A 22,581-nucleotide genomic window follows, 5' to 3' on the forward strand; every position below is an offset into this window, starting at 1 on the left:
TCAGGCAGCATCCGAGGTGCAGGAAAATTGACGTCTCGGGCATAAGCCTTTCATCAGGAATTCCTGAAGGGCTTGCACTCGAAGCGTCGACTGTCCTGCTCCTCTGATGCTGCCTGACCTGCTGTGCTTTTCCAGCGCCACGTTTTGACTCTGATCTCTAGCAGCTGCAGTCCTCACTTTCTCTGAAACTAAATATGGCTAAAGTTCAGCAGACAAGCAGAATTTGTGCTCTTCAAATTTACAAAATTAATGTGGCTCAACTTTACACTAGCATCTTTAAAATATACAAATACCAAAATACAGGCTTGCCCCTTTGATAATGGCAATTTAACAGCTGGAAGTCTTGGCTGCGTGGTAATAAAGATTTCTCTTCATAACAAGGGGATATTTAACATATTGAGAGAGAACAGTTTTGCCTGCTGCCATGAAAATAAACCTGCCTAATGATATGTGCAATTCCCTTGAAAAGAGCAGCACAAACACAGAAAGAGAGACTGGGAACGGAAACAGGCCTTCAAGCTTTCCCCACTATTCAATATGATTGTGGCTGATCATCTAACACAGAACTATGTCCCACTGTCTCCCCATACCCACTGATCACTTCAGCCCCAAGGACTACATCTAACTTCTTCTCTTGAAAACATTCAATTGTTTGGCATCATCCACTTTCTTGTGGCAGAGAATTCCAATAGGCTCACCACTCTGGGTGAAGAGTTTTCTCAAGTTCACCGTAAATGGCCTACACATATCCTTAGACAGTGATCCCCGTTTCTCGGCTTCCTCGTCATAGAACATAGAACATTGCAGTGTAGTACAGGCCCTTCAGTCGTCGATGTTGCGCCGACCTTGGAACCAATCTGAACCCCATTTATCCTACACTATTCCATTTTCACCCATGTTTATCCAACAACATTTAAATGCTCTTAATGTTGGCGAGTCTAATACTGTTACAGGCAGTGCATTCCACGCTCCTACTACTCTGAGTAAAGAAACTACATCCGACAACTATCCTATATCTATCACCCCTCAATTTAAAGCTAGGTCCCCTCGTGCTAGCCATCACCATCTGAGGAAAAAGACTTTCACTATCTACCCTATCTAATCCTCTGACCATCTTGTATGCCTCTATGAAGTCACCTTTCAACCTTCTTCTCTAACGAAAATAGCCTCAAGTCCCTCAGCCTTTCCTCATGAGACCCTCCCTCCATACCAGGAAACACCCCAGTAAATTGCCTCTGAACCCTTTCCAAAGCTTCCACATCCTTCCTATAAATGTGGTGACCAGACTGTACACAATACTCCAAGAGCAGCCATACTAGAGAGTTTTGTACAGCTGTAGCATGATCGCATGGCTCTGAAACACAATCCCTCTACCAAAAAAAAACACACCGCCTTGTTAACAACCCTACCAACCTAGGTGGCAACCTTCAGGAATGTGTGTAAATGGACACTGAGATCGCTCTGCCTATCTACACTACCAAGAACCTTGCCATTAGTCCAGTACTCCTTATTCCTGTTGCTCCTTCCAAAGTGAATCACCTCACACTTTTCTACATTAAACTCCATTTGCCACATCTCAGCCCAGCTCTGCAGCTTATCTATGTCCCCCTGTAACCTGCAATATCTTTCAGCAGTATCCACAACTCCACCGACCTTAGGTGTCATCCGCAAATTTACTAACACATCCTTCTACGTTCTAATACAGTTGGTGCATAAAAATAACAAATAGAAGTGGACCCAAAACAGATCCTTGCGGTACACCACTAGTAACTGAATTGTAGGATGAACATTTTCCATCAACCACCACCCTCTTTGTCTTCTTTCAGCTAGCCAATTTCTGATCCAAACTGCTAAATCATCCTCAATCCCATGCGTCTATATTTTGTGCAATAGCCTACCATGGGGAATCTTATCAAACACCTTACTGAAATCCATAGACATCACATCAGCTTCTTTACCTTCATCCACCTGTTTGGTCACCATTTCAAAGAACTCAATAAAGGTTTGTAAGGCACGACCTACCCTTCACAAAACAGTGTTGATTATCCCTAATCAACTTATTTCTTTCTAGATTATTCTGATCCCTTACAACCTTTTCCAACACTTTACTCACAACTGAAGGAAGGCTCACTGGTCTGTAAGTACCAGGGCTGTTTCTACTGCCCTTCTTCAGCAAAGGGACAACATTTGCTAACCTCCAGTCTGGCAAAGATCAAAGCCAGAGGTTCTGCAATCTCCTCCCTGATTCCCCAGAGAATCCTTGGATAAATCCCATCCAGCCAAGGAGACATATCTATTTTCACACTTGCCAGAACTGCTAACACCTCCTTTTTGTGCACCTCAGTCGAGTAACCTGTATCTAAGTATTCTCCTTGACAACATGGTCCTTTTCTAGTATGAATACTGACAAAAATATTCATTTAGTGCTTCCTCTACCCCCTCAGACCCCACGCACAACTTCCCACTACTATCCTTGATTGGCCCTCATCCTTCTCTAGTCATTCTTTTATTCTTGATATACCTATAGAAAGCTTTAGGGTTTTCCTTGATCTTATCTGCCAATGACTTCTCATTTCCCCTCCTGGCTCTTCTAAGCTCTCTCTTTAGGTCTTTCCTGGCTACCTTGTAACTCTCAACCGCCCTAACGGAGCCTTGACGTCTCATCCTAACACAAGCCACCTTCTTCCTTTTGACAAGAGCTTCAACTTCTTTAATAAACCGTGGCTCCCTCACTCGACAACTTCCTCCATGCCTGACAGGTACATACTTAACAAGGACACACAGTAGCCATTCCTTGAATAAGCTCCACATTTCAATCGTGTCCATCCTCTGCAGTATCCTTCTCCATCCTATGCATCTTTAATCTTGCCTAAATCGCATCATAATTGCTTTTCACCCCCATCAATAACTCTTGCCCAGCATTATCTACCTATCCTTTTCCAACACTAAAGTAAACATAACTGAATTCTGGTCACTATCAACAAAGTGCTCACCTATCTCTAAATCTAACACCTGTCCTGATTCATTACCTAACACCAAATCCAATGTGGCCTCGCCCTTTGTTGGCTTGTCAACACACTGTCAGGAAGCCCTCCTGCACACAATGGACAAAAGCTGACCCATCTAAAGTACTCAAACTATAATATTTCCAATATTTGAAAAGTTAAAAGACACCCATAACATCTACCCTGTTACTCTCACCCCTGTCCAGAATTATCTTTGCTATCCTTTCCTTTACATCTCTGGAACTATTTAGAAGCCAATACAAAACTCTCAATAGGGTGACCTCTCCTTTCCTGTTTCTAACCTCAGCCAATACTACCTCAGTACACGTGTCCTCAAACGTCCTTTCTGCTACTGCAATACTGTCCTCGACTAACAATGCCACACCTCCCTCTCTTTTACCATCTTCTCTGTTCTTACTGAAATATCTCAAATCCAGAACCTGCGGAGGCCATTCGCGTCCCTGTTGGATTCATGTCTCCAAAATGCCCACAAGATCCAAGACCCAGGTACCAACCAAAGTTCACCCACCTTATTCTGGATGCTCCTGTGTTGAAGTAGACACACTTCAAACCACCTTCCTGCATGCCAGTGAACTCTTGCGACCTTGAAACCACATTTCTGACCTCATTACTCTCAACTTCCTGAACACAGGAACTACAATTTAGGTTCCCATCCTCCTGATGAATTAGTTTAAATCTTCGAGTAGCATTATCAAATTTCGCCCCCAGGATACTGGTTCAGGTGGAGTTCTGAGCATCCTTTCTGCATTTACCCTGTCTAGTCCTGTTAGAATTTTACAAGTTTCTATGAGATTGCCTGCCTACTCTCATCCTTCTAAACTTTAGTGAACACATTCATAACCAATCTCTTCTCTCTTGATAAGTCAATCCTGCTATCCCAGATCTCAGTCTGGTAAACCTTTGTTGCACTCCCACCACAGCCAGAACATCCTTCCTCAGCTGTCACAATATGCGAATGGTACAAATTCCTGTTCAGACAAAACAGGATCCTACTGTTAATAGCCAAGATTCAGCTTTCCTTTGATTATACATTGAGCAGTTCAATCACATGCTTTAGCAAAAGACAATTAGATTACTTTACTGGAGTACCCAAACTTCCATGTGTGACTTTGTGCAGAATCGACTGAACAGAAATATTAGCGAAGACTTTGAATTACATTGGGAAACGCGAAGTGGTGAAAACAAAATTGCTAAGCATTCATAGCAATTTAACTGGTGGTACCAGGACACTGATTTCTTCCTAAACGGTCCAAAAAGTAGGAAAAAAAAATCAATGACAAATACCTCAGACTGAGAACTGCAAAACCTCATGAACAGACTAGACTAGCCAACCCACTGTGTGTGACAAACAGAGTGACTTAATAAAGAGTGGATCAAAAGCAGTTTAAAAAAAAACAAAAAGATACAGGAAGTCAGTATGGCGTGCCTGAGAAACCACATCCAATACATCTCTAACTTTTTCAAATCCATGGGTAAATCAGCAAAAAAAATGAAGATTCACCTTCTGCATGCTTGCCACAGGCACATGAAATTCTGTCCAGGTTTTCTGGTCAGCTCGCCGTGTTGGTGCAACGTTTGAACTTGATGTTGAAGAGGTTGAGAATTGATCTGCTGCGTTGCTGGTGCTGGTGCTGATGATACTGCTAAAGGTGGGGACTGCAGGAATATTCACCATATGTAAATCAATCAAAATACTGCTCAGGTAAAATAACTGAAAAATATTTATATACTTGCAAATTAAACTACTGAGATATGAAGTATCATTAGTTCCAATCAAGGTTGAATAAGACATTCTGATCTAAGATGACCAAATGTTTTTTGCACCTTGAAAATTTAAGAAGGCAGGATTAAAACGCTGTAATGGAGTTAGAAGGCCAGATTTTGCTGGAGTGGGATATTTTGCGGTTTCAGGTAATTTAGGTTAGACAATAAGACACAGGACCAGAAATTAGGCAATTCAGCCCATGGAGTCTGCTCTGCCATTCAATCATGGTTGATAGATTTCTCAAACCCATTCTCTCACTTTCTCTCTGTAACCCTTGATCCTCTTGATAGTCAAGAACCTATTTACCTCAGTCTTAAATATACACAAAGCTGGCGTCCACAGCCTTCTGTGGCAATGAACTCCATAGATTCACCACAGTCTGGCTGAAGAGGTTTCTCCTTATCTCCATTGTAAAAGATCTTCCCTTATTCGAAGGCTGTGCTTCAGGTCCTAGTCTCTACCACCAGTGGAAACATCCACTCTGTCCAGGCCGTTCAGTATTCTGTAATGTTTAATGGATCCTCCCGCATCCTTCTAAACTCCAAGTATAGACCCAGAGTCTTCAAATATTCCTCATCTGTAAAGCTTTTAGTTCCTGGGACCATTCTAGTGAGCCTCCTCTGAACATGCTCCAAAGCCAATAGATCCTTCCTGAGATATGGGGCCCAAACCTACAAAGAATCCTCTAAATGTGGTCTGACCAGAGCCTTATAGAGCCTCAGAAGTACATTCCTGCTTTTACATTCAACTCCTCAAAATAAATGCCATCATTGCATTTGCCTTCCTAACTACTGACTCAACCTGCAAGTTTACCTTGAGAGAATCCTGGACTAGAACTCCCAAATCTCTTTGCACTTCAGACTTCGGAGTTTTCTCTCTGCCTCTATTCTTCTTTTGGAGCTACTAGTCTTTGGAGCAACTACCTCATGAAGGAGCAGCACTCCAAAAGCTAGAGCTTCCAAATAAACCAGTTGGACTATAACCTAGTGTAGTGCGATTTTTAACTCTGAAGAGACTGTAAATTGATTTGATGGGTCGCTACTGGTGGTGCTGATAATACTACATAAAGACAAGATTGCAGCAATAATCGTTATGCATAAATAATATTGGATGAGACTTGTTAAGAAAATAGTTTTTCAATAACAACTGCACCAAACTTCACCAATTGTGAAGAGCTTGCTTAAATCACCTCGACTTTCTAATCTCAAGGCAAAGTCACGTTTATGCAACCTGTGCACCCAACCTTACTTTGGAAGTGTCAGTATTTTCTAGTGAATCTGCACAGAGTCCCCTCTAAGACCAACGAGCCCTTGCTGAGATAGAGCCCAAAAATGAATGCAATTTTCCAGAGTGAGAGTCTGTTCAAAGCACTGAAGAAGTGAACTTGTATTCTAGACTTGTTGATAAAAGGAAAATATATCCATTAACTATTTGATTATTTTACATTGCAATACCTATGACCAGTGACAAGGAATTCCTCAGTGGACAATTATGTTCATTAGCAAGTGATTAACAATGGCAATCTGCACACTAGCTTTTAGTGATTTGTAAATCTACGCACTAAAATCTCTTTCTCCAAGCCTTTGCTATTAAAAGAACATGCTGATTTCATTTCTTTGGATCCATCATACCCCTTAATATTTAACTTGACCAGTCAGTTTTGTTTTATTTGCCTACTTTCTGTTTAAGTGTTTTGAAGGAAGCAGTATATTACTGTAGCCCCGACTAGAAAATACCCCTCCTTTATCCAAGTCGTCAACATGCATGCTGACAAATGGAGATCCTTGCACAGATCCGCAGTAATACCACTTGTCACATATCGTTTATCCTTAGTCTATGAAATAAGTTGAGAAATTGGAATTTTAATTCTGCTCTAATTTTTGCTAATAACCTTATCTTACAGGATGCCTTCTGGAAGCCCAAATTCTTACAGATGCCATCCTTGCCCATGATGTGACGGACCTTAAGTATTCAATTAGTCAGACTTGATCTATTGTTTAGACATCCACATTGATCAGCATAGACTTGTTCAAGTGTTCAGTTCACTCTGTCCCTGATAATTTATTACTGAAATCCCAAAAGTGACATTACACAAGAGAGTATTTTCATAAATGTGTGACAACACATCACAATTCCTAGACATTAGTTCACACCAGTGTTTCTGGTGCTTAAAAATAACTAGAAGACACCGCAAAGATATCTTAAAAGCTGCTGCAATTAAACTATGTTTCTGAAATCTGTAAATCTTTAGAGCAGTCAAAATTAATTGCACTGAAATAACAAATCAGCTAAATGCAGATTAGAAATTAACAAATGGAAGAATATAATATATACATTGGAGGCTGGATTTCACAGGAAGCAACAAATCGAGAGATCTCGGTGATATGGGGTTTCCCAATTCCTGACGTTAGTTAGAATCTGGTGTCAGGGGCATCGCCAGGCAGCCAGCAAGGCGGTCATCAAGTTGGATAAGCTACCAATTACACAGTAATCTCTCTTCAGACAGAGAGCCAGGAAGTAAAATTGCACCAACCTTCAGTATTAAATTAAGATTTTATAGAAAGCAAAATTATTAGAACATACTACATGGAATTAAAGTAGATGTTGAAATATAAACTAAACTTTAAAACAATTTAAGAATGTGAATGTGTTTCAACATAAACAAATGAGGTTGTTTTGCAGAAATTACAAGCTAAGCATGTTGTTAAAAAGTTACACCTCATTCAAGTACATATACAGCACCACAAAGAACACAAAAGGCAACTTCTCAGCAACTGAATGATTTCCATCAGGTTAGAGTGAGGGAACTTCATAATTTGCTTACCTGATTAACCATGCCTTGTGAAATAACAGGCAAATGCTGATTTTGCTGTGACACATTATCCATTGCTACTTTGGCTATTGTACTGGAATCAGATCCTACTGGCACAGCCACCATTGTTGAACTGCAGCCAGCATTATTGGGATCACTGATTGTAACAATCCTTACTCCCACTTTATTTGGTATTCCTGATGTATTATCTTTGCAATCAGCTGGCCTTTTTAAAAGTTGACAATCAGTTGAACCATTGGTTGTTGGAGTCTGATATAGTTGAACTGAATGTACAGCTACAGGCCCAGGTTGGTGCAGAACTGGAGGGCAATGCACCTGGGGAGCATGAGGAAGCAAAGACTGCACAGAAACAGCTGAAGTTGAGCCCTGAAGCTGGGGCACCATTGAACAAATGCCAGCTGTCATAGGTCCATTGGATAATCCTGAGTGTGTGTCACTAATTTGCTGGTCAACAGAGCTTGAAATGACTGTACAGTTAGCACTAGAATTTCCTACTGAAACAGGTCCATTGTGCACTTTGGTCAACTGACCACTTTTGGCAGTGTTTTGCTGATTACAGTCCATTTTGCACCATTGCTCCTTTGCTGCAACATCACCATTCTCCACATGGTTGGAAGCTCTATGATTCGGAATGCTTTTGCTCAAGTGTGAACCATCTCCTTTTTCAAAATCACAGATCCCATTAACCATAGGCATTTTCAAAAGATCTTTCTTAATTTCCTGCACTCCTGCATACTCTACATTCAGCTTCCCATTAGTTACATTTTGACTTACTCCTGTCAAAGGTCCGTTTGAGGCCATTGTGCACTGGATGGGCTCAGACTGAACATTCCCTGAGTTAGATGGAGGTAGATGCAAATTATCATGTTTTTTCCCATTTACAAGTTTTGTTGTCTGTGTTTTGCTTTCCTTTAACTCCCCATTGGATGTAGCAGTCCCACTCTCTGAACAGGAAGGATTTTCCATAATTTCAATTTTACGTTCATGCAGATGTAAATCTGTTGTATCTTTTGCTTCTTCCTCCTTCTGACAAATAATTTTGTCACCTGTGAATGCAATCCCAGATTCTGAGCTTTTTATCTGTTCACTCTGCGGTGTCAACGTAGGTGGAGATGTTTGCACTTGGAGACCAACTCCTGTATGTGATGCACTGACAGCAATTCCTGCAGGTGCAATAATCTGTGTTCCACTGCCATGATTCCCAGCTGCAGCAGTGAAGGTGGTATTTGGCACAACAGTAATAGTAACTTGGTTGCCGGTTGTTCCCTGGAGAAGAGCAGTAGTATTACTAGCAGAGATCAATTGACCGGGTAAAATCTGCATATGAGGGATGGGCATTGTCTGCACTGATCCCTGTGAATGGATGGGACCTTGAACAAGCTGCACATTTTGGTGGCCAACAACCAATTGTTGACTTTGGGGTTGAACTCCAAAATTATTTGCCTGATTAGGAGTTACTTGGTAGACCACCTGAGGACTAGGAGCTCTAGTATTAGAAGGGAGAGGCATTTGAGGAGCAGGCAATATGAGTTTACCACCTGGAGTAGGAGGACCTCTTTTGGGAAGAAGTAATTGTTTTATTAAATTGGACTCCCCAGAGGGAGGCTGACTAACTGCAGTAGTGGCCTGCTGGGACTGAATCTGCACCTGGAACTGCTTTTGAGGATGCTGTTGTTGCTGCTGCTGCCGTTTCACAGATAGCATCTTACTCACTGTTTGAGGCCCCTGTATTTGAGGGGTGGATGGTTGAGTAACTAAGCCCACTTGTACTTGTGTATTGTTGACAGGTACAGAGGATGGCGAGGTCGAAGGGGTCACATTTGCCTTTCCAGCCAAATGAAGAGTTTGGCTGGCTTGAATAGTAGCTGGATTTGTTAACAATATCTGATGAATGGCAGGGGCAAAGCTCTGCCCCTGTTGAGCTGGCTGACTAACAATCACATGTACACTCTGCTGGGGTTGCTGTTGTATTATGGTAGACTGAACTTGCTGTGGTGGCATTCCTGCTGGTTTTGGTGCTATATTCTGGAAACTCATCCTTGGAGTTGGAGGGCTTTGAACACCAGCAATTGCAACTACTTGACCTGGTGAGACTTGAAAATTTTGCACGGCAGCACCAGATACAACAGTGGGACTTGAAGTAGAGGAATAGTGCTGCGGTGCCAAAAGAACTGTGTCTTGCTGGCTGGTTGTTTTTGGCTGCTGGCGTGGCGTCTGTACAGAGTGCAATACTGCACCCGATAACAGCTGTCCTTGGGAAACAGTGACAGTGGCTGCTGGTGTACTTTGAACTCTGCCAATTGCTGCATGGGTATGAGAAACAGCCTGCTGTAATACAGTAACCGTTGTTGCTGCAGAGGTATTCACCTGATTAGAAGATACAGCTGGTATGGAGAGCTGGTGACCAGGAAGCTGCTGTTGAAAGACCTGTGGATGGTGAAGCATTTGCTGAGAAGATGTGATTTTAACTGATGATTGTGTTGTTGTGGTGGCATGATTTTGGATCACTGTTCCAGGCGGTATGTTGGTTCCGGTTAATGAATATGGAACTGTAACTCCAGAATGAGTGCTAAATGTTGGAGACTGGACAACTGTACACTTGACTGTCTCACTCGTAATTGGAGTTCTGCTTTGTACAAAAGTCGCTGCAGTATTTTGGTGTGGTTGTGCCAAGCTAGTTTGATCTTGTGATGACTTGGTAACATTGTGAGCTGGAATACTTTGCTGAAATGTGTAGATCATTTGAGATCCTGGCTGATTAGCACAAAGGTTTCCTGCAGGTGTCCTTTGAAAGTGACTTACCATTGCCTGTGCTGAAATAAAGAAGAGAGTCACAATACAATTGTGGTCCTTGTAGCTGTCTAAAATTTCAACAGATGACTATTCATTCATAGTAAACTGCATTAATGTTCAAGAAATACAAATTCCTCATTCCCAGTATATATTAAACACTCAATCATGGATTAGAAATTGACTTAGACAAGTCGCTTATTCTCTACAGTCACAAGTCATGTGAACTTCACCATTCACTACCCACACATTAATTAGTTCCTAAATAACTATGCAAAAGCACACGCTAAATATATGGGGAGGATAAATGCCATCTCAAACAGAACCACAGATTTTATCAATACTTTCAATGAAGTGTAGAGATGATGAATTAGACAATTATATTAAAAAACTCCTGATGCCCACAAAATACTATTTTAACATCTTATGGTAGCTGCAAAATCAAACATATTAATATTATTTCTTCTTGAACAAGAAAGTTCTATGTTATCAATGGATTTTCTTACAAAACTTACATGCAGATCCACTCAATGATAAATGCACATTATTTTTCACTTACACTCCAATGCACCCTAATCCAAATCCCATAAGGATTTACTGTATTGATAAAGTGTCTAAACCTTTAGAACAACATGTCTGTCAAAAAGAAACTTGAAAGATTTGTTACAATGAATCCTGTACAAGGCAAGACAACCATAGAAATTAGCTTGTTCCTTTAAGACACAATCTGCAAAGAGTCTGTAGACTTAACACAAACAGACTGACATAAAATGTTTTTAGTAACCAGATAGACAAAAGATGTCTGCAGAATTTTGCACTGTAATATTTCTTCTGGATGTTCCAAAGAAGTTGGCTGCTCTGGTTTATTTGTTCCAGAAGGTATTCAACTACAAGCAGAATCTATGACTCAAGAGTCCAGGCACTGGCACTCCCTATAAAACTGGTCAGGCATTTCAGCTGGTATTTTTCACCTGAATCACAACCTGGGCAACTAGTTTATTTTGAAACACATATTATTGCCTAATACTATCTTGTCTATCATAACAGCCCACACGGGAAATAAACTGATAAAATGGTGTCTGGAAAATCTGCAGAGGGCTCAATGTTTTGTCAGTTAAGGCATTCAAATATAGACAACTTGATTACTGAAAGCAAATCCATCTTATGGGTCTAATAAGAGTTTGACTGCAAGAGCATACAGAGCTTCTCAGGAACCCTAAATCCTTCAAAGTTTACACAGGTGTGCTCTAATTACTACTATGTGTTGCTTATAGGAGGGATTTTTTTTAAATGCAGCCATGTTTCACATCTCTGATCATAATTCAATAAAGATCCCCTGGAATTTCACACATGAATGCAAGGAAAGATTCATACTTAGGTGTAATGTTATACACAGTATAAAAGCCTGTTAAAATTCACACATGGAGCCCAGATATGCAGGTGGCACATCAGAAGACAGCTGCTAGCTGTGAATCCATCATCTGGTCTCGAAGTGTTCAGACTAAAGAAGAAAATTCAAAGAAAAAAAAATTCATTTCCTTGTGGTTATATCCATTGGTTAGTCCTGCCAATCTGGGAACAAGTCTGATTGTTGTACTCCCCCATGGCAATATTAGCTTTCCTAAGATAAGGACACTAAAACTACACAAAAGTTCTGGATGTATGTTTGCTCACTGAGCTGGAAGGTATTTTACAGATGTTTCGTCACCATACTAAGTAACACCTTCAGTGGCCTCCAAATGAAGCAGTGGTGGTGTCGCCCGCTTTCTGTTTATAGGTTTGGGATACTTTGGGTTGGTGATATAATTTCCTGTGGCGACATCCTTTTCTATGGTGTTGTCATTTCCTGTTCTTTTTTCAGGGGTGGTAAATGGGATCCAAGCTAATGTGTTTGTTGATAGAGTTCCAGTTGGAATGCCATGGTATTCATTTTGTAAATGAAACACCTTGCATGAACTGTAACAAACATTACGTTGGACAAAAGGCAGAAAACTAGCCACCAGGATACAAAAACATCAACTAGCCACAAAACGACATGACCGACTCTCACTAATATCCTTACATATGGATGAGGAAGGACACCACTTTGACAGGGACAACACATCCATCATAGGTCAAGCCAAACAGAGACATGCACGAGAATTCCTAGAAGGATGGCATTCCAACTGGAACTCTATCAACAAACACATTGATTTAGACCCAATTTACCACCACCACCCGAGAAAAAGAACAGGAAATGACGTCACCATAGAAAATGCTGTCACCACAGGAAATTACATCACCAACCCAAGGAAAGCCAAACAAATAGAAAGCAGGCTACACCATCAGTGCTTCATTTGGAGACTCACTGAAGATATTACTTAGTGTGGTGACAAAATGTCTGAAATCAAACCTTCCAGCTCAGGTGAGCAAACCTACATCCAGAACTTAACCTGAGCTACAAATCTTCTCAAAGCTCATTAACTACACAACAGTAGTCCAGATGCAGTTTGACTAAGCTCCTAAAGAATAAAAGCAACACCTCAGTACTCTTGTACTCAAATCGTCTTGCAATAAGGATTACCATTCAATTGTCATTCCGAATGGCATGCAGGTGCAGCAAGTTAGCCATCAGTCACTTACTGACAAGGACAACCTCTTCCTATTGTATATCTACACTCGCTAACCTCCCAACGCTTAAGAAACATTTTGGACATCTCTTCTTCCTACAAAAATAGATAATCTTGCATTTGTTTCCATTATATCGCATCTACAATGTTCTTGACAATAACCAGGCCTGGTGAAATTCTGTGGAAAACATTTTATATCTTACCTTCCAAACATTCCTGCTTGGTTTTGCATCATCTCTAAATCTGGAAGCATCACATTTGGTCCCACATCCAAATTAATGCATACCATCAATAGCTGGGGCCCAAGTACTAATTTTTTGTGGTATCCCACTAGTCAAGACTGACTGACACGATAAGACCCATTTATTCCTAATCTCTGTCTGCTAACCAATCCTTAATACGTCACTTGCTCCACCACCCACATTAAATTTTGCTAACTAACTTCTCACGGAGAACCTGATCAAAAAGCCTTATGAAAATGCAAATGCTATATCCATCATCTCCATTTACCAAGTTAAAAATCACACACCAGGTTATAGTCCAACAGGTTTAATCAGAAGCACACTAGCTTTTGGAGCACACTAGTGTGAAAGCTCCAAAAGCCCTCTGTTGTGTGATTTTTAACTTGTACACCCCAGTCCAACACCGGCATCTCCAAATCATAACTCCATTTACCAATTTTGCTAGTAACATCCTCAATATACACTCAGTTGTCAAGCATAATTTTCCATACACAAATCCAAGCTATGTCCATTTATCACATCTATTCTGTGAAATTCTGGCACTTTCCTTGCTGAGGATACTGACAGATCTGTAGTTCCCTTTTCTCCTCCTCTCTGGCTCCTTTCTTACATAGTGGGGTGACATTTGCAAGCTTCCAGTCTGCAACAGTCATTCAAGAATCAATGGAATTTTGGATGATCATCATCAATGCATTAACTATTTCTAAAACCAGATCCTTTAACACAATGGAATGTAGACTACCAAATCCTGGGGATGTATCAACTTGAACCTCATTAATTGCTCCAGTACATCTTCCTTTGCAATACAAATTTCCTTGAACTCATTATTCTTCTTAGTCATTTGTACCTCTAATTCTGGGAGATTTCCTGCATCTTTCTCAGTGAAAACAGACACAAAATGGTTATTTAGCTTCTCTGTCATTTCTTTATTCTCCATTATACATTGTCCTGACTATGCTTTTACGGGAACCACAACTGTCTCAGTCTTTTAGTGTACTTGTAAAAGTATTTACAGTCCCTTATGGATTTTTGCTATTGTATTCAATTCTTCCTTTCCTTATCAGTCTCTTGGCTCACCTTTGCTGTATTCTATAATCTTCCCAATCTCAAATTACTATTTTTGGCTGCTTTAGAAGTCTTTCCTTTAATTCTTATACTGTCCTTTAACTTCCTTTGTCAGTCATTGTTGACTGACCTACTAAGAAATTTTACACCTTGACAGAATTTATTGTTGCTACAAGCCAGTTAACAGTTCTTTAAAAACTAGCCACAGGTTCGTGCAACATTGAGGGCCAAAGGACCTGTACTGCATTGTAATGTTCTATGTTCTATATCCATTGTCTGTGTACAATCATACCTTTTAATGTATTTTCCCAATCCATCTCAGCCAACTTGTACTTGATGCTTTCATAATTTCCCTTTTTCAAAGTTAACACCCTTAATTCAGATTGAACCACCTCATTTTCAAACAATGTAAAAGTTCTATCATAATGTAGACATTCATCCTAAAAAGGTGCTTCTACAACAAGATTAATTAGATTTTTCTCATAGCATAATACTAGATCCAAGATAGTCCTGTAGTTTGTTTTCAAAATGATCTCTAGAATACCATCTCAAAGACACTCCAGGCTATGTCCAAATTAAAGGCACTCATGATTACTGTTTTGTTTAAGCTACAATTTTCTCTCATCTCCTGATTTGTCCCAGGCCTCATACCACCACTACTATTTGGTAGCCTTTTATTTGGATGACCTAACAAATGCTGGTCCTTGCTGCTTCTCAGTTCCACCCAAACAGATTCCACATTTTTTCACCCATTCGGAGATCCTCCTCTACTATGTACTGATCTCATCTCATTATCAGCACAATTTTACCTCCTTTTCATCTGTCCTTCCTTAACAAAGAATATCTTTGAATATTCAATTCTCAGCCCTTGTCACCATGCAACCATGATTATGTAGTCGTAACTATCTCATAACCATTTACCTCTATTGTACCTTGAAATCATTTACCTTATTGCAAGTGTTGTGTGCATTCAAGCAAAGTGTCCTTAACTTTATCTTTTTTATATCATTTTCTCTTTCAAGGCATACTTGATGTTTAGTTTTGTTTGTCCTGTCTTCTAGTCTCTCTCACAGACTTTCTACATCTTGTTGCCAGCTTAACTCCCTTCTAATCTGAGTTACCCCTCAAGTTCCCATCCCATGACAAGATAGTTTAAACCAATCCCAACATGATCAGTAAATCTCCCTGCGAGGGCATCAGTCCCAGTCCTGTTAAAACATAACCTGCCCTAGCTCGTACAGGTCCAATTTGCCCCAGTTCCTCTTACACTGCAAGACTGATTTTCTTAGTCTGCCGAGTAATCATTCATACCCTCTCTGCATGTACACTTCTAATCTGCAGTGTGACCACCTTTCTTTATAAGAAATATATATGTACATATTGCAGATGCACAGCAGTGACTCCACCTCAAGTTCTAAAATCCAGGGATCAAAATTATATCGCCAGTCATATTCTCCAGATTAGTTTGTCTGGGTCACATGTTATATTTTAACAAGACTAGGACTGATACCCTCACAGGGAGATTTACTGGTCCTGTTAGGGTTGGTTTAAACTGACTTGTCAAGGAGATGGGAATTTGAGGGGTAACTCAAATTGGAAGGGAGTTAAGATGGCAACAGGAATTAGAAAAGCTGAGACAGACTAGAAGGTAGGGGAAACAAAACTAAACATCAAGTGTGCCTAGAAAGAAGAATGATGTCAAAACGTCAAAATTAAGGGCACTCTACCTAAATGCACACATACTTGCACGAAAGGTAAATGACATCATGCACACTGTAGGATGTACATTCCACTTGTGCACGCTGACATGCCATCCTGGATTCATAAAAACTAGTAGTAGGCCATGCTACCCTGTAAGTTTGCTCCATCTTTCAATATAAGCTGATCTTGAATCCAAATGTCATATTCCTGCTTTCTCCTCCTATGCCTTAATGCCTTTAAAACCTAAAAATCTTACTTGAACATATTCAGTGAATTGACATCCCCAGACTTCTGCGATATGAGAGTTCTAGAGATTCCCTAACCTCTGAGCAAACAAATGTTTTCTCATCTCAGTCTTAAATGTCCAGCCCTGTTTCAGCTGCTGCATTCCCTTGTTCAAAAATCTCCAGCCAAGGAAAACATAGTTTTTTAAAATTTATTTGTGGGACTTGGGCGTCACTGGCTCATCCCTATTTGCTCTCGAGAAAGGGTTGGTGAGCTGCCTTCTTGAATAACTGCAGTCCATTTGCTGTGGGTTGACTCAATGCCAGTAAGGAGAGAATTCCAGGATTTTGAACCAACGATTGTGAAGGAACAGTGATATATTTCCAAGCCAGGGTGATGAGTGGTTTGAAGGGGAACTTACAGGTGGTGGTTTTCCCAAGTACCTGCTGCCCTTGTCCTTCTACGTGGAAGCGGTCTTGAGTTTGGAAGCAAATGTCTGAGGACCTTTGGTGAATTTCTGCAGTGCAGCTTGTAGACAGCACACGCTCTGATACTTAGTGCTGGTAGGATTGGATATTTGTCAATGTGGTGCCAATCAAGCAGGTTGCTTTGTCCTGGATGGTATCAAGCTTCTTGAGTATTGTTATAACTGCAAGTGGGAAATATTCCATCACACATCTGACTTGTGCCTTGTAGATGGTGGATAGGTTTTGGGGTGTCAGGTGGTGAGATACTTGCCGCAGTCTCCCTAGCCTCTTCATCTAGAATTGGTCCAACATTGATGGACTTGTTTCAGTCAGATTTCCTCTCATCCTTCTGAACTCCTGTGACTACAGGCCTCGTCAAATGGCCCTCACTTCAAAGAATTGTCTGGTCATCCCTGGTATCAACTCAGTGAAGCTTTACTGCAGTGCCTCTATTGCATGTATGTCCTTTCTTAGGTAGGGAGACGAAAACTGCTCAGAATGCTCCTGGTGTGGTCTCACAATATATCATTTACCTCCGTAATTGCTTGTTTCACCTGCCTGACTACTTTAATTGACTAATCTACAAGGGCACCCAGATCCTTTTATACATCGACACTTGCCAACGTATCACCATTAAATATTCCTCTTCCTTTCTGCTTTTCATATTGAAGTGTATAATTTCACATTTAGTCACGTTGTATTGCCTTCGCTAGGTTTGCCCACTCGTTAAAACTTGTCTCAAATGTCTGGAAGCATCCTTGCATCCTCCTCACAACTCTCAATCTCACCCAGTCTTGTGTCATCAGCAAGCTTGAAAATATTGCATTTCGCTCCCTCATCAAGGCCACGTACACATACTGTGAAAAACTAGAGCACAAGCACTGATCCTCACAGTACCTCACCAGGTCATTGCTTGCCATTTGGAAAATGACCCATTTATTTAAGCTGTTCCCTATCTGTCAACCAATTCTCAATCTATACCAATATACTGCCCTTTAAATTTGCCTCACCTTTTCTGAGGGTTAAAAAAAGTCTTATGAAAATCCAATACTCCACATCGAATGGTTATCCCTTATCTATATTATCTTATGTACATTCAATACTTTAAAAGCTCACTGTCACCTTGGATGCTGACTATCTGTCAAAGTCCTCACCTTGCCTGCTTCTCTTCAGAAAGGAGATCCAATGATCTAATAAGATCATGTCTTGTATTCCCCCCCCCCAGTCTATTCAAACTCTCCCCATAGGATAATGCCATTATGCAAGGACCCAGTGCAGTGACTTCCCTCATGGCAAGTATATCTTTCTTGGGTAAGATGACCAAAACAGCATACAATACTATAACTGTAGTATCATCGTGGCCTCCCTCCTTTTTGTTTTGAATAGCAGAGTTCAATGTACTACATTCCAATCAATAGGACCTAAGGAATTCTGGAAGATCAAAACCAAGCACCAACTCTCTCTTTGTACTGGAGAGTCTGCAGATATGTCTAATTCCGCGGTCATCAGATTCAGAGGATTTACCAACTCTCAATTCCATTAATTGCTCTGGCACTATTTATTTATTCAAAATTCCTACAGAAATGCCCAAGCGTGGGATTTTTCTAATTGATCTGAAATGTTAACTCATTTAGATTTATTAATAAGCAACTTACCTGAGGGAGCTGGATTCTGTGTTATCTCTGCCATAATGGAGGGAGCAGTTGGCGATTGTTGGTAGTGAGACTGCATGGGAAGTGGTATAGCCCTTCTTTGGATACCTACTATGTGTATTTGTGCTTGCCCGCTGTTATTGGGATCTTCAAGTCGTTTTACCACACAGGTTGGAAATAGAGTCCTTGCATACAAAACAAAAGAAAACGCGTCAAGTTTTGTAAGCAACCAATTCAGTGTTTTTAACTAAAAGCTATTCATGTTGAACAATGTAACAATTGCTTTTAAGATTCATAACTGATACTAACTGGGATACTGTGACAGATTTCTTCCAATTTATTTTTCACAGGGAAGCATTAATACCTAATTAAGACAATTACAGCAAGGGGCAAGCAGGGATTCAGACATAAGTTAAATCGTGAGAAACAGAGGCTACATTGCACCACAGGAAAAACTAGAAATGTCAAAGATTGTCTTCCTAATGCTGTAAAAACCTTGCTGTATTTGGCTCTCTCATGCACCAAGCTAGATAATCAATTGAAAAATGGCAGGAACAAGTCTTACAAACATGCAGTCATTATCCTTAAGATATGTGTGTCACCAAAAATGCTGCCCTTGAGGAATTGTTTGAGGAACTTCATTCCATTTTGCCTCCACCCCACTAAAAGTATACTCAGACTTTCTTAAACAGGTTAACAGTGGTGATGAGGATGGGGGTGCTTGATGAGAAATAGCTTTTCCCTTCTTCAATTAGTTCAACGTACCTCAGACACTTATTAAATCCTGTTGATGTCAGAATTCCACCCCGAGCTAATTTACTGCACACAGAAAGATATTCAGAATAGAGATCCAGTCGTGAAATTGAGCCTTCCAAGGATGTCTCAAAATGTGCGTTTAACCTGAATAAGCAAGACACAAATTTCAGAAAAGGAAATTTCTAAAATTGAATTAGCAAAAGTACATTCTTCGGTGACAGCAAACAGAATTCTTAAAAAAAATTCTAATGATAATTATTTCAACTTGCTGCAATTTAATTAGTATAGAATTATAGAATCCAGAATATTATCAGAGTTACATGACAAAAAATGGCACTTCGTTTCAGCTACTTAACTTTGGGAAAGTTGCAAAAACCTGGCCTATCAATTATTTTTTCTAACTATTTTCGAACTACCATTCAAGAAACCAGAAAATGCAGTTTCAGTAAGCTACAAAATTCACTGCTAGAAGTTTGTATGTCATATTTGATCCACTTTGTGAAAAGATTTTTTTTAAACTATAAAAAGTTATAAGACGATAGCAGCAGAATTTAGACCATTCAGTTCATCGAGTTCTGTCATTCAATAATAGCTGACAAGTTTCTCAACTCTATTCTCCTGCTTTCTCCCCATAACCCTTGATCCCCTAGACAATCAACTCCATCTTAAATGTACTCAATGAGCTGGCCTCCCCGGCCTTCCATGGCAGTGCATTCCATAGATTCGCCACTCTTTGGCTGAAATAATTTCTAGCCAAAGAGATATTATGTAGCATTGCAGAAATGGACTATGGGAGTTGTTGGCCTAGCAGAACTATTGCTAGACTATTAATCCAGAGATCCTGGTAATATTCTGGGGACGTGGGTTCAAATCCTGCCATTGCAGATGGTGAAATTTGAATACAAATTTAAATTTAAATATCTGGAATTAAGAGTCTAATGATGACATGAAACTCAGCTGGTTCACTCATGCCCTTCAGGGAAGGAATTCTTACCTGGCCTGGCTTACGTGACTCCAAACCCACAACAATGTGGTGAACTTAACTGGACAATTAGGGATGGTAAAAGCTGCCCTCGGCCTAGCCAGTGACACCCAAATCCCATGAATGAATTTTTTTAAAATGTCAATTCTAAAGAAGGATCATTGGACCTTCAACATTAACCTTGCTTTTTCTTTACAAATGCTGCCAGACCTACTGAGTTTTTCCCAACAATTCTAGTTTCTTTTTCTGATTTACAGCATCTGCAGTTTTTTTTTTGAAGATTCATACTTAGTCAGCACTTATTCAAATACACATCTTAGCCTTCCATCAACAATTAAGTGAACTACAGTCAAATGTTTCTTGAAACAATGCCATGAAAATTAACCAACTTTACACGTAATAGTGATGACCAAGTCAAATGTTCGAGAAGTCACAACTCACTTGTAAGATACGGTCATTGCATGGTACTTTTTGTATACTTTAGAGTAAAAATAAAAGGTAACCCATTAGCAAATAGCATATAGCTGATTGCGTGGTAAATGCAAATTTCAGCACTACACACAGTGAATTCACCAAAGAGTACTGTGAAGGCTTAACCACATGTTCTGTGGCCTCATCCCAGATCTAAATCACATTCTCTCTGAATTTAGAGTCAAAGTCCGAGGTCTACAGCACAGACTATCGCATCCACAATGATCAAAAACAAATTATCTAACTTTTCTGATCCCTATTTCCAGCACTTGGCTCATAGCCTTGTATGCCTTGGCATTGCAGTGCACACTTAAATGTTATGAGGATTTTTGCCTCTATTACCCTTCCAGGCAGTGAGTTCCAGATTGCCACCACCTTCTAGGTGAAAAAAAAGGTTTTTCTCACACTCTACTTTGCAGGCTGCTTTTTCAATGAATTCATTCATTTACAAAGTATTTGTAATTAGTCATTGGATTTGACAGCTTCCCAGTAACTTTCTCGCTCTTTCGCACTTTTGCCTTTTCAGTCAGTGCTGCAAATGCCATTGTGTATGATTTCTTTCTACAGAAAATATTTGTCTACAGATCATAGACAAATGACTGAAACAGGGCCATGATCACTTGTACCAATATTTGTTTTTCAAAATGGCTTTCAAATTCTTGAACTAATACATATTTATGTTCCAAGTTCTATAACATAGCCAGTTTGCTATATCCCAGAGTTAAATCATAGGATAGCGTAAAGCAAAATACTGCAGATGCAGGAATTTTATAACAGAAACAAAGCTGGAAATACTCAACAGGTCTGTTTGCATCTGTGGAGAGAGGAAAAAACAAAACACCTTGCATCGAGGAAATTATGACTTGGGAGGTTAGTAAATACAATTAAAACACTCGGGGATTGGGATTACACACTAGCAAGGATCGAGGATTAATTAACAGGAAAAAAGCAAATGGTAGGAATAAGTGGGTTATTCTCAGGTTGGCTGGCTATTACCATGAGGGTACCTGAATGCTTAGTGCTTCAGCCCTAGCTCACAATCCACATCAACAAAGTGAATGCGGGTACAGGTATAATATTTCCAATAAATTAATATTTTCAGATAATACAAAACTTGATGAGAAGAGTGTTGTGAGGATAGTGCAAAGAGGCTTCACCAGAATTTACACAGGCTGAATGGGTGGTAAGAGCATGGCACAATTAGTATAATGCACTATGTGTGACAACATCCATTTTGGTAGGAGAAAGAGTTAGAGTGTTTCTTAAATTGTAACAGGTTACAAAGCACTGATGTCTAAATCTAGCTGCCTGTGGTTGTAAGTCACCGAAAGCAAGCATGCAAGTACAGTAAATAATTTATGAAGGCAAACAATAAGTTACCTATATTGCAAGAAGATTTGAGTACAAGGACAAAAGGGTCTTGCTTCAATTGTTTAGAATACTGGTGAGACTGCAATTGGTTTAGTGAGTGCACTTCTCATTTGCTTACCTGGGGAAGGATAAACTTGCCATGGCAGTGGAAATTCACTAGGTCAATTTTGAGGATGGTAGAACCTGTATTCTCTGGTCTTTAGAAGAATAACAGACAACCTCAAACTTATCACATTCTTAAAAAAAGATAGATTTAGATGCAGGAAGGATGTTGCCCGTACTTATGGGGTTGACAATCAGGAGACCGACTCTCAAAGCAAAAGGCAAGCCAATCAGAACAGAGATTAGGAGGAATTCCTTGACGGGGATGGGAGGCACTTTTTGGAATTCTCGACAACCGAGCTTCCATGGCACTGTGTCATCAAGTAACTTCAAGACAATTATTGCTAGATTTCGAGTCATTAGTTATATCAAGGGATTTGTGGATAGTGTAAAAGATGGTATTGAGGTAAATGATGGACCACAAGCTCGAAAGACAAAACAGATTCAAGGGGCCGAATGGCCTAATTACGCTCCTGTGTTTCCAAGTGTAAAAACTAATGTATGATATCTCTATGCATCCCAAT

At 40.1% G+C, this 22,581-nt stretch overlaps 1 protein-coding gene across 2 annotated transcripts in view; it reads right to left on the reverse strand.

Annotated features, from left to right (window-relative positions):
- The window catches only part of arid2 (AT-rich interactive domain 2), a 136,950-nt gene that overhangs the window by 13,093 nt on the left and 101,276 nt on the right, over nt 1-22,581 (reverse strand). For both annotated transcript variants that reach the window (XM_072551951.1, XM_072551952.1), the window contains 4 exons: nt 19,141-19,275; nt 18,379-18,560; nt 7,616-10,437; nt 4,528-4,682 (listed from right to left, as the gene is read on the reverse strand). In XM_072551951.1, the coding sequence (XP_072408052.1) occupies nt 4,528-4,682; nt 7,616-10,437; nt 18,379-18,560; nt 19,141-19,275 (3,294 nt within the window). The remainder of the gene's footprint in view (nt 1-4,527; nt 4,683-7,615; nt 10,438-18,378; nt 18,561-19,140; nt 19,276-22,581) is intronic.

This window comes from Chiloscyllium punctatum, chromosome 32 (assembly GCF_047496795.1).
Source record: "Chiloscyllium punctatum isolate Juve2018m chromosome 32, sChiPun1.3, whole genome shotgun sequence".
In the NCBI taxonomy this organism is placed as follows: Eukaryota; Metazoa; Chordata; class Chondrichthyes; order Orectolobiformes; family Hemiscylliidae; genus Chiloscyllium; species Chiloscyllium punctatum.